Source organism: Coregonus lavaretus, assembly GCF_964263955.1.
Source record: "Coregonus lavaretus genome assembly, contig: HAP1_SCAFFOLD_649, whole genome shotgun sequence".
In the NCBI taxonomy this organism is placed as follows: domain Eukaryota; kingdom Metazoa; phylum Chordata; class Actinopteri; order Salmoniformes; family Salmonidae; genus Coregonus; species Coregonus lavaretus.
In genome coordinates, this window is record NW_028160101.1 from 248,019 (window position 1) to 261,737 (window position 13,719).

The 13,719-nt window shown below is 41.6% G+C and overlaps 1 protein-coding gene across 1 annotated transcript in view; it reads right to left on the reverse strand.

Annotated features, from left to right (window-relative positions):
• Nucleotides 1–807, reverse strand: part of LOC311122146 (myoD family inhibitor domain-containing protein-like) — a 29,818-nt gene extending 29,011 nt beyond the window's left edge. The window contains exons 1-2 of the mRNA XM_084196548.1: nt 569–807; nt 115–277 (exon numbers count right to left, since the gene is read on the reverse strand). Of these exons, the coding sequence (XP_084052674.1) occupies nt 115–208 (94 nt within the window). The 5' untranslated portion in view covers nt 209–277; nt 569–807. The remainder of the gene's footprint in view (nt 1–114; nt 278–568) is intronic.
• Between the last annotated feature and the right edge of the window lie 12,912 nt (nt 808–13,719).

Here is a 13,719-nt window from a genome sequence, read left to right on the forward strand (position 1 = left end):
ATTGACACCAACAGAAGAGATGTAGAGCACAAGTACAACACCTTCACCAAACAAATAAACAACAATTGCATAACAGTCATGTTGTCAGCCCTTATAAGCAGTATATTGTCATACCGTGAGAGTTTGGGAGAAGAGGACTTGTCTCCTGTTGAAGGTTCTTCCCTGGCCCGGCAGGCCCTTCCGGAGGTAAGACTGTCTCCGTGGACATGAGACAGTCCTCTTGAAGAGATACACGACAGATAAAGAAGAAACTCCTTTTCCTCCTTAGCCCTCAACCCTGGGAAATTGAATGTAGACTTGAGTAACAAACTACCACTCAAGTTAACGACAATGAGCAAGTTGCTGGTTCTCGCTCATCATAGAGAGGAGAGTATGAGTGACGTCAACCCACAATATGTCGTTAAAAGTTAGTGGAATTTTCCCCCTCTACTGCCTTACATAAACTATAGAAATGGCAAGGATACCTGCAACTAAGTCGTTTACATTTATACATATGGCTATTTATTATCGAATAAATCACATAGGCCTACACTATGTGAACATGCATAATACGTTTGTTGATAAGTACCTTACAAACATGACAACTCCCTGCCTCAAGTTTGACTTATTTCCATCCCTCCTCCATAGTGAAACGCCTTCTCGTTGGAAAATTCAGCGCTAGTTGTAAATTCAAATATCTCCAAAGTTATCAATACGTTTCCAATTATTCGTTTATTCCGTTTATCACACTGTTCGCGCGGGAAAAGTTGTAATATTACTCCTAATGTCCTCGACGTTCTGCTGGTTCGCTTGAAGAAAGTTTGATCTGAAACATTTTCATCATATCCGGATTCCGAAAACCACTTGCGCACGCTCGGCCAGATGCAGAAATTAGAAAGTTATTGTGCAGTGTGTCTAAAGGACCATGGGAGAAGTAAACTTTGAGGTGTAAACTATTGCCACTTGACTGTATCCTAAACAAAGTGTCCACAAAGTAGCTCGTTTTTGGACACAGGTCCATGAATGGCTAAAGGATTGCAATATTTACCTGGAGCTAACCCTGCAGATAGCACTACTGGGTGATCTGAAAAGTAATAGTCAATCGATCAATAATATAATAATACTTTTAGCAAAAATGTTTATTTTCAATTTACAATCTGTAGAAACAATGAGAATAGAAGGGTTCAGAACTTTTGTGAAACATCACAGTACAGTTGAAAAATATATGGCAAATAGAAATCCAATATGGATGGTGTTAAGAGATAGATGGAGGTGTTGAATGGAGCTGAAGGATGGGACTAATAACAACTAACAACAACTAATAACAACAAGATAACTAATGTAAAGCATACTGAGTGCATAATAAGTATATAGGTTATTATGGACAAAAAAAACATATGGGAGATTGGAAGTGATGCAGACAATTACATTGATGGAAGTTACAATCTATCTGCAATATTGAAGCTGATCTACCCCCTCAAGAAAAAAGGGTCCTCAAAGTATAGCTGCTGCTTATTTCCTCTGAAGGTTATTATCTGCTTGTCACCCATCATTATCTTGATATGCATCGATGCACCTTGTCCAATATTGTAGCAGATCATCTGCCCAAGTCATCACATGACTCAAATAGCTTTTTATCTAACTATTAGGCTTATCACTACTGATGAAAAAAACTATTTAAAAGTACTTTTAAAACTTGCATAATACAATTTGTAATGCATCTTATTAAAGGGGCAGTGCAGACAGAAACGGGATTTTCCTGTGTTTTGAATATACTGAACAAAAATATAAATGCAACATGGAACAATTTTTTTTTTTACTGAGTTACAGTTCATAGAAGGAAATCAGTTAATTGAAATACATTTATTAGGCCCTAATCTATGGATTTCACATGACTGGGCAGGGGCGCAGCCATGGGTGGGCCTGGTAGTGCATAGGCCCACCCACTTGGGAGCCAGGCCCACCCACTGGGGAGCCAGGCCCAGCCAATCATGGCCACCTAATCATCCCCAGCTTTCAATTTGCTCATTCATCCCCCCTCCTCTTCCCTGAAACTATTCCCCAGGTCGTTCCTGTAAATGAGAATGTGTTCTCAGTCAACTTACCTGGTAAAATAAGGGTAAAAAAAATAAAAATGCTCAGGGATTTCACCATGAGGCCAATGGTGACGTTAAAACAGTTACTGAGTTTCATGGCTGTGATAGAGAAAACTGAGGATGGATCAACAGCATTGTACTTACTCCACAATACTAACCTAAATGACTGAGTGAAAAGAAGGAAGCTTGTACATAATACAAATATTCAAAAACATGCATCCTGGTACTGCAAAAAATTTAGCAAATAAATACACTTTTTGTCCTGAATACAAAGCGTTATGTTTGGGACAAATCCAACACAACACGTCACTGAGTATAACTATTTATATTTTCTAGCATGGTGGTAGCTGCATCATGTTATGGGTATGCTTGTCATCAGCAAGGACTAGGGAGTTTTTTAGGATAAAAAGAAACGGAATAGAGCTAAGCACAGGCAAAATCCTAGAGGAAAGCCTGGTACAGTACAGACTAGTTTAATTCAGTAGAGTAGAGTACAGTACAGTTTAGTAATATAATGTGGGTCCCCTGTAGCTCAGTTGGTAGAGCATGGCGCTTGCAACGCCAGGGTTGTGGGTTCGTTTCCCACGGGGGGCCAGTATGAAAATATATGCACTCACTAACTGTAAGAGCGTCTGCTAAATGACTAAAATGTAAAAGAATATATATATATTGTACTGTACTATACTCTACTTTTCATAACTGTACTATAGTGTACTGTAATGAACTGTACTCTGCTGTGCTCTACTGTACTGTACTGTGCTGTACAAACTTGTGAAGCATAGATGTCTAAATCTGAATCAATTATAGACCTCTATGTTTGGGCCAAATGTAGGCTGGTCCGGACCAGACCAGACGTCTATGGATGTTGAAATCAAGGCCCGTCCGGACCAAATCTGAACCAAATATAGACGTCTAAGATTGGTTTGGATTTGTTCCGGACCGGACCAAAAAGTAATGTCCATGGACATTGAAATCAAGGCCTGTCCGGACCGCACCAAAAAAATACCCCCAAAGAAAGACGGCGGGTCTGGACAGGACCAAAAAAAGACGTCTAAAAGACGCTGGCGTTGGTCTGTGCTTTGTGGGAACTGTCCTCACAGCTCTGTGCCAAATGCCTTAAAAAGACAATACGCTATTTTCTAAACCATCTATTAAAGATTTTACATTAGACATGCATTTATTTAGTTAAACATTCGTTTTGAACTTTGTCTTTGCTTTAAAAGAAAGATAGCACCCCATGCAGTGGCCCCTGTGCAGGATCCGTATAGGACCTATTGTTAGTGCAGTATCTTGCTGATTGCTATTATATACCATGAACCCTTTTGGTAACAGAAGTGAAATATAACATGAGAGTGGGGTGACTGATGTGAAATATGCCCTCCTCATTGACTGGGTGAACTCCATTTTCTGCTCCTAATGCAGAAATCACTCCGGCTCTCTGGCATAATGATTTACGATGAATCTGTGTCAATGCTGAACTCACAAACCCCACATAATCCATCTTGCAGATACCTACACACCTTGCAGTCGGACTGGAGGAATGCAGCATTCCCCGTTTCTAAGTGTTGAATCTATTACTGGGCTCATCTGTAATCACGGTGGGCCTCTGTGCCCCACAGATGGTAATTACCTGGATACAGATACTCCCTGACTCCCTGCTAAAGGTAAAATATTGGCAAACCATGGTTGCTGTGCTTCCAAGCTATTGCCTGTGTCTGTTTGGGGTGTTTCAATGGATGGTAATTGGGAATGGATATGGCTAAAATTGCATTAAAGTACTAGGACCCTGACTTTGATGGAATTTATATTGTACAAGTCAAAGATTGAATGCTGAGCACTGCAAATAACTCAACTACTGTATCTCAGATGTATATCTTCTTGCGCAAGTCAAGCTTCCTCTTTGAGACAGTGATTTTTCATGCGTTCAGACTACATTGCAAAATCTATTATCCCCTGCATTTTTTATATAGCGACACACACTGACAAACACTATCTTGTGTGTGATCATGTGCGGTATCAGCGCCTAAATAAGGCGAGGTGGAATCCTCTGTGTACACACTACATCACAGCAGGTTGTCACATTGTGTCAGTGTCGTGTCAGCATTGTGCATCTGTTGCAGTCACATCTCTGAAGACGCAGGAAATGTCTCTATTGACTTCATCTGTTTGTTTGGCAGCCTGCCTGATTGCTGGAGTAGAAAGGACCCAGACAAAAGCCAGTCAGTAATCCCTATTCACTGTCTGAGTCCACTGTCCAAAACGCAGTACTTCACAGTGCAAAAAATGCAGCAAAACTATCTGTCACCACCACCACTACTCTAGTGATAAAAGGCCATTCGCTGTTGTAATGTTGTAAACATTGCAACATACAAACTGTGCAGCCCAGGCCCACTGTTTAGAGAAAGTTATAGAGTCCTGATATAGAACGATATATACATTGTGTATTTGCCACACAAATTGGAGGCCCACTCTCTCCCAGAGTCAAGGCACGCGCTTTGCAGCGTGTTCCTAACTGATCATCAATTACTATACAAGCCAAATGAGAAAAGTATCACTTAATTACAGTAGGCTATGTGGGTGCTCCTAGGTAAGAACAAACTGTTCAAAGCTAGGGGAAATAGGTCAGTGGTATTCAGATCTGGGCCTCATGCTGTTTAAAAAAAAAATCTTCCTGGTAGTTCATGATTGGTTGATTCATGGATTAATGTCATTGATTGGCGAGAAAGTCCACTCATTCCCAGCTCTGAATCAGTCCCTGATTAGAGGGAAAGAAAGGAAACCCTGTAGTGCTGTGGAGAACTTCAAGGCCCAGAGTTGAATAGCCCTAAACTAGGACCTGCAGATGTTCTTATAGTTAACTAAGAGGTACACCATGGCCCTTATGCATCGCTCTCACCAGCGGCCTGTGGTGGACGCATTTGGTTTTTGTTATGGAATTAAAGTTTCACCCCAAACGGCGGAAAAGAAAAGCAGTGGAACTGGAAACCAGTAATTATGCCTAATGAGCTTATTCTTCTGCGCTGTGATTGGAATAGAAATGTGAAACTTACCGACGGAGCCGGGTCCTCGTCTTGACTTTAATGGCCGAGCGAAATGAGAAGGTGTCACTTTGAACCACAACACCACGGCACAGCCACAATGCACACCCGTAACTGATCAAACCTTCAAAGAAACTCACAAGGAAGTCGATGGCTAGAATGAGTGGAACTTAATAAGTCGAGCTTTGAAGCTAACAGAGGAAAAAACGCCAGCCGTCCACAGACCAAGCTCACCGTGGCATTGGGTGACCCTTGACGCCCTGTGTGATTAACGGCATTATGGTCATTTCTGACGGCGTTTGAAATACTCTCTGATCAACACTCTGCACACTTTTATTGGTCTCACTGTCAGATACTGAGACAGACTTTGTTTTCACAGAGCAAGCCTAGTCTGGAGCTGTCTGCTTGAAACGAATATGACATGAATAGATGTGCGACTCATTAAAAAACACGTTTCCTGGTGATCAGCACGGTTGGGTAATTACTATAACTGATTGGTGATTCAAATGCAAACAAACACCAGCTCCCTCAAGGAGAAGAAGAAGAAGAAGAAGAAGAAGAAGAAGAAGAAGAAGAAGAAGAAGAAGAAGAAGAAGAAGAAGAAGAAGAAGAAGAAGAAGAAGAAGAAGAAGTGAGCAGCTGAGTAATATTCCTCCTCCGCTTGCCTTGTACACATCTGGACTCAAACTTTGGAATGAGTGAAGAATGCACGTAATCAGTAGCAAATGTTCACACTGGGTCAGACTAGTCATGAGTTCATGAATATGTATCCCTTTCTCCAATAAAAAACTAAAGAATGGCCCTTGGTCTGAGCAAAAGAGAAGTTGAAGGAAAACGAATATTTAAAAAACAATCGACTGCTCGGCAGGTTTTCATGATGATAACTAAGGCCAGACGACTCATAGTCCACATGCACAACAGCAGGACAACGTGACAGTTAGGCTATAACAATATGGCTGACAGCTCCTGATGATGGGATCCAAAGATCAAAGTTGTGCTGCTTAACCTTGTTGACCTTCTACCCCAAGCCACTGATACATGTGTCAAATCATCCAATCCATCGCAGTCCTGCACTAATTTTCTGCTGTTGATACAGATGAGCAGAGAGTATGAGTGAAAAAGGAGTTAATCTGAGTCAGTATTAGTTAGTTCTAAATGTGGAACTGGACCCCCTGGCCCTGACTTGAGGAGGGGGTCATTGCAACACTCATCAGCACCCCCAAACCCATGTACGCACACACATACACACACACACACACATGTACATTCACACACACTAACAAGCACACACACACACACACACAGACACTCAACCAACCCCACTAACCCCTACCACCAGCAGCCTGTTGCTCTAATGTCAGTTTCTCCACTTTCACAGCTGCAGCAGAGTTACAGTACGTGAGACCAACAACATGTCAAATGACACCCCAGTAAGAGCGGAATGTGTGACTACATGCTAAATACATGTCATTCTAGGTTACGGAAAGTTTGACATGTGAGTGGTTGTGTTGTAGGCATCAACACACAGCGGTGTAACATGATAGTCGGCACCTTGATGTGAAGTTAATTTCCTTAGTGTTAACATTCTTTGATAAGCTACAGATTGCATGTTGATGTGGACAGTGTGTGTCAGGTGTCAGTGTGCAGCGGTAGGACGGAGTCATGCGCAGGACACAGAACTGAGTAATAGACTAACTTTACTCGAAAAAACTACAAATCTAATTACATCAGCTCACAGCAGTATAAACACCAAACAAAGAACAATCACGCACAACACCATGAGGGAACCAGAGGGTTAAAAGGGAAACAAATGAACGTGATGGGAACCAGGTGTGTACAATACAGACAAAACAAATGGAAAACAGAAACGTAGATCGGTGGCAGCTAGAAAGCCGGTGACGACGACCGCCGATAGCCGCCCGCACAAGGAGAGGCACCAACTTCGGCGGAGGTTGTGACAGTGTGTCACAGCTGGTGTGGTACATGATGAAGGTACATGTAGTCTATGTTCAGTATGACTCTGTTACGATGCAAACCAAAGATATATAAAACTCTTCTCTGCTTTGATAATATAAAATATACGATTTGTTAACTTAAAGGGGCAATCTGCAGTTCAAACAATAACAAAGCGAGCTCTCCACCACTGTTTTGGTAAAGGGATGAGGGATGGGGCTGCGGAGATGTAACCACTTTCAAATTAATTTGACAGAGTTATGGATGCAAGGATTGACCGTCCATGATATCAACATTATGGTTTTAACCATGTTTTGAGGCTATACATTTACAATTATATTATTTACACACAATGGAGTAAAACAAGCTTATATTTTGGGTTCTGATGGGTTTTGACAGTTGAAATAAGCTCATTAGGCATTCATAAGTTATATTTTTCAAGAATCAATGGGTTTATATAAAAAAGTCCAAAAATTGATGTAGCAATCCCAGATTGCCCCTTTAAAGTTTGGAGCAGTTTTTTTTTTAGCATTTCTCGTCCTTGGCTCGATCTGATTGACTTTGTTTTCAAAGCTGAACACCACCACACTATTTAGATCTTTCTGATTCATCAGAGACGTATCATTAGCATAAACCTAAGCCAAAGATATACAGTGGAGACACTGGCAAAAAAATCACAGGTTACTTATTTGTGAAGGCGTGACGCCACATAGCCTGTGTGTCCAGCTTTGAGCCGTCTCACACGGTGCCAAACACATACCCCAGAGTCCTGTTAGTGTACCCCCCTGGGTGCAGCAGGGCAAGACTAGAGGCATATCATCACACACACACGCATGCGTGCACGCACGCACACACACATACACAATGCTGTGAAGCCACCATAATATTCCACAAAACTATTTTTGATTAATTGAATGGCCCTGCCTAAGCCTCAGATTAGACCTTGACATACATTACCGTTAAAAAGTTTGGGGTCACTTAGAAATGTCCTTGTTTTTGAAAGAAAAGCAATTTTTCTGTCCATTGAAATAAAATCAAATACATCAGAAATACAGTGTAGACATTGTTAATGTTGTAAATGGCTATTGTAGCTGGAAACAGCATATTTTTAATGGAATATCTCAGACTCCCCATCTTAATCTTTTCTTTTTATTGGCCAGTCTGAGATATGGCTTTTTTTTTGCAACTCTGCCTAGAAGGTCAGCATCCTGGAGTCGCCTCTTCACTGTTGACGTTGAGACTGGTGTTTTGCGGGTACTATTTAATGAAGCTGCCAGTTGAGGACCTGTGAGGCGTCTGTTTCTCAAACTAGACACTCTAATGTATTTGTCCTCTTGCTCAGTTGTGCAATGGGGCCTCCCACTACTCTTTGTATTCTGGTTAGAGCCAGTTTGCGCTGTTCTGTGAAGGGAGTAGTACACAGCGTTGTACGACATCTTCAGTTTCTTGGCAATTTCTCGCATGGAATAGCCTTCATTTCTCAGAACAAGAATAGACTGACGACTTTCAGAAGAAAGTTATTTGTTTCTGGCCATTTTGAGCCTGTAATCGAACCCACAATTGCTGATGCTCCAGATACTCAACTAGTCTCAAGAAGGCCTGTTTTATTGCTTCTTTAATCAGCACAACCGTTTTCAGCTGTCTAACATAATTGCAAAAGGGTTTTCTAATGATCAATTAGCCTTTTAAAATGATAAACTTGGATTAGCAAACACAACGTGCCGTTGGAACACAGGACTGATGGTTGCTGATAATGGGCCTCTGTACCCCTATGTAGATATTCCATTAAAGAAGCCATTTACAACATTAACAATGTCTACACTGTATTTCTGATCAATTTGATGTTATTTTAATGGACATTTCTAAGTGACCCCAAACTTTTGAACAGTAGTGTATATTATAATTAAATAAGGCAAATCTGGAAGTGAAGGAATATCACATTTTTAACAAATGTAGGTTTTAATTTACCTCATGTGGAGATGGACTGTGGTCACCGGCAAAGAAGCCAATCCACAGTGTCTAGGTTTGGCTGGGTGTGCAGATATAAAATTAACCCAACGCAATTTGTATGGAACAGCAGTCAAATATTTATCCAGTTGATGAGGTCTGGCTCTCTGCGCTGCTCTGACAATAATTAAAGACAAACCAAGCTAAAGGTGAGACGCAATGACATCAATGTTGAAATGATGTAACATCCAGATGGCTTGGTACGAATAGCTAGCACAATAGTGGACAGTGCAACAGTATTAGCTAGTTGATACTGTGGGAGCATTGAGGTTGAATTTTAGTTATTTCCTGTTTAGAATGTTTGATGTGTTCTGACGAGACATTCTAAATGTCCGGATGGCTGTTTACCTTGTTTGTAGAATCAGGTCAAGCACTTCCACAGGCTGAGTGAGATGTTTAGACTAGAGTCCTAAAATCCCAAATAAACCTTCAAGCACCTAGGTTCATCCAAATCCCCCAACCATGTCTTCCTTCTCAACTCATTATCTGCAATTACTATGCACGCCAATAAATTACACCTTGCTGTATTTTGTCAATGAAAAAGATCCATTGACTTTGATGTACAGTGCTGTATGTTATTGACAAACAGGTAGAATGGGTATTGTTAGTATAGTAAGGGGTAGCCTGTTGAGAAGGCATTGGTCTCACTGACATGGGATCACAGTCCGAGGTATGTGTCCGATGAGTACCATTCAGAATAAGAGGAGTGCAGCTAAAGATCAATAAAGCACTGGAGCGCTCTGTGGGTCTCCTTCATAGAGGCCCCTGCTCCCAACACAGACTGATAACTCAGTTAGAGCGGAAATAAGTCCACGGGCATCTTTATACTATTCAAAGCAGTCAGGCCCAATGTTGTGATTATATGTGTATTTGTGAGTGTGTAGTTTTATGTGTGCTTGTGTGTAGGTGTGTTTGTTTCATGTGTCTGTGTGTGTGTGTGTGTGTGTGTGTGTGTGTGTGCTTGAGTGTGTGCCTGTGCCACCTCACGTAAATACAAGCCTGAGTTGGCCTGTATCCATTCAGAATGTGATGATGCTATTTTCTCTTTTCATACAGTCAAACATGCCTTTTCAAATGTCAAATCTAAGCCAAGGACTCACAGTATTAATGTGAAGGTTGTGAGATGTGCAAGGAAACAAGGCAGGACGGGAGAAAGAGGGGATTTCACAAATCTCAGATCAAAGATGTCTAATTATGTAAATCAAGAATTCTCCAAATATCAGCATTACTAAAGAGGATTTGAGAAGGTAAATGATAAATCACCAATCAGCTTGCCAAATCAATACATATGATATTAACCATAATTTTAAAATGTACTTGCAAAATAACTTTGAGGTTTAATCATACATACGTATTGACCGCAAACTGAAAAATGAATTAATATTAAAGGAACAACTCAATAAAATAAATAGTATCCTCTGCTGATTCAGCAGAAATATGGTCTTTGTTGGTTATAGTATCTTTGTTCATGTGTTCCTAGAAATGGAAGGACGTTAAACAGAACAGAACTGACAAACGCTCTGGAAAAATCTTATCAGACATCAGAAGGCAGAGGGGGTTCTTTGGAAAACATCCTCAATGACCACATTGACATTACCTCTGTAGCTCAGCTGGTAGAGCACGGCGCTTGTAACGCCGAGGTAGTGGGTTCGATCCCCGGGACCACCCATACACAAAAATGTATGAACGCATGACTGTAAGTCGCTTTGGATAAAAGCGTCTGCTAAATGGCATATTATTATTATTACAAATGACAACCCTGCTGCTGGCTGATGCTAACTGCAGTGCTGCAGCCATTCACACAGATCAGAGAGCAGAGTCTGTTCCAGGTTGTGTCTGAAATGGCATCCAGAAATGCGCAACTCCAGTCCTCGGGGGCCAGAGTGGTGTCACACTTGTTCCCATCCATAGCAAACACAGCTCATTAAACTAATTGCCTTCTAAACTGAATATCACGATTAGTTGATTATTGGAGTCAGGTGTGTTAGCTGGGGCTGGGGAAAAAGTATGACACCAATTAGGCCCCTGAAGACTGGAGATGCCCATCCCTGCCCTATATAGTGCACTATGTAGAGAATATGGTGCCATTTTGGAGTCTGTTCCAGCTCTGTTTCTGTTTGGGGTTTATCTCCTGCTAGCGTCATGGCGACAGAGGAATGTAGATGTGGCTAACCTGTGCTCCAGTAAAATAATCTGGTTCCAGATCTGTTTGTGCTGTCTTGCCAACTATAATGGCCATTTGTTGGTAAGACAGCACAAACAGATCTGGGACCAGGCTGGGGAGCCAACATGGTAACCTGTTCTCACCTTGTCACATAGCTAATGTACTGTACACTAACACTACAACATCTCAGCCTCAACACACAGAACAGACAGGTAGACTCACCAAGAGAACATTCATCAATAACAGCAGATTGATCACACTCTAAAACAGAACAGAGGAAGTCGATACTGTGTCCGACAAACTAATACCTATTAAATGTTTACAGTTTTAAACCCCTATGATATTTTGATGTTTGACTTTGGAGTCAATAGCTTTTTTTAAATGATTATTATAATAACCCCCTATGAAATTTGGATTTGAGAACCTTACATTACTTAAAACGAACAACAACAACTTAATTCACCAGGCGATGAATGCCGCATTACCTGTCTGAGACCCCCTGTGGTTTCCAGTTAAATGAAGATTAGATCCGATTAATTATATCTCCCTATGTGGCTAACCTGGAAGGGTTCAGTTCAGCATCCTGATGAGGCTGTGTGTGTGTGATTGTGTGTGTGTGTGCATGTGTGTGTGTGTGCGTGCTTGTGTGTTATGACGCTGTAATATATTAGAGGAGGAGATAAGACACACCTATTGATAAGAGATCTAATTACAGTCAACATGAAAACACATTTAACTCACAAATTATAATTCAATGCCATGGCTTTGCATTAGAAATGGTTATTTTGCTATTAGCTTTGGTGAAGCTCCTTTGTGATTCCTAACTGCCCATTGTATCAAGTGTTCGAGGCATTATTGGATAGGCCAGTCATCTAGTCATCTTCTGTCTGCTGTCTACTGTGTCACTCACAACCCCATTGAACACACTGGGATGAGCTTGAGACAGAACAAAACATTAAGTATTACACTCCATTTGCATATCATTAGGAAGATGGGAGGCCACCACCCCCTATGGGTTACTCCCTTATAAATATATTTAAATATATAAATATCATGAATACATTAATTGATATTGCCCTCACATCATCTCTAAAAGCAAGCAGGCCTCACGTCTATAGTGCAACGCCGCCTTGTTTCTCTGGGGAGAGGACTCGCATGACACAGAGACAGAAGCACACAAATAACACACACAGACACAGAAACACACATATGCAGGCATGCACACACACACACACACACACACACACACACACATGCATTCTCCCTTTTCTCCCTTTTCATTTTTCACAGTTCAACGAAAAGAGCAATTACATCAGTGTCTGCAAGCCTGAAGACGTGAGCGTCGCTGTGGGCAAACACCTGGCCGCATTTAGTGGAGCAGGAGCCGCGCTGCAGCCAGATGTGAGCTGCAGGTCTGGGGCACACGGAGGGAGGCACATGGAGCCTGTGATCCAGCCCCAACAATGACCCCTGGGTCCGGGCGGCGAGAGGAACCAGTGAAACCCTAAAAACACTTCCATCACAACCAGTTAATATTACTATCCTTCACGAACGTGGAGTCCAACCATCAATGTTTAAGACTTCAGCCATCCATCAGGTATCCATTTAGCATGTGTCCGTATTTTCCTATTGAATCAGTGAGATTAGCATTACAAAGCGAGGGGTTTGAAATGTTGTCAAAACATATCATCACTGATATTGCTTCAAACATGCCAAGAGTAAGAAGTACACTGCACAACACACAACATATAATGTAAGACGTTTGGCAGGAATGAGTGGATGGTGTGATCTGTAGAGAGAGAGAGAGAGAGAGAGAGAGAGAGAGAGAGAGAGAGAGAGAGAGAGGGAGAGGCACAAACAGAGAGAGAAAAACACTTAGAACAAGAGAGAGAAAGGGGGAAGAGAGAGAGCGGAGAGAGATTCATTCCCTGAAGTATTTACATTGTATATAACTTACAAGTAATACATAGTGCCAACATCATCCATGTACATTTTGTTGTTAACCTCATTGCATTGTACTGTATTTACTGAAATGCTGTACCACTATACTGCTTTGGTAATATCTTCAAATTGTACTTCAAATGCCAATAAAGCAATCTGAATCTGAATCTGATAGAGAAAAAGAGAGAGAGAGAGAGAGAGAGAGAGAGTGACAGAGACAGAGACAGAGACAGAGAGGAGAGAGAGTAGAGAGCGCAAGAGAGAGAGAGTGAGCGAGAGAGAGAGACAGAGACAGAGAGCGCGAGAGAGAGAGAGAGAGACAGAGACAGAGAGAGAGAGAGAGAGAGAGAGAGAAAGAGAGAGAGAGAGTAGAGAGTGCAAGAGAGAGAGAGAGAGTAGAGAGAGCAAGAGAGAGAGAGAGAGAGATAGAGAGAGAGGGAGAGAGAGAGAGCGCGACAGAGACAGAGAGAGCGAGAGAGAGAGAGAGAGAGAGAGAGAGAGAGAGAGAGAGAGAGAGAGAGAGCGAGGACAGAGAGAGAGA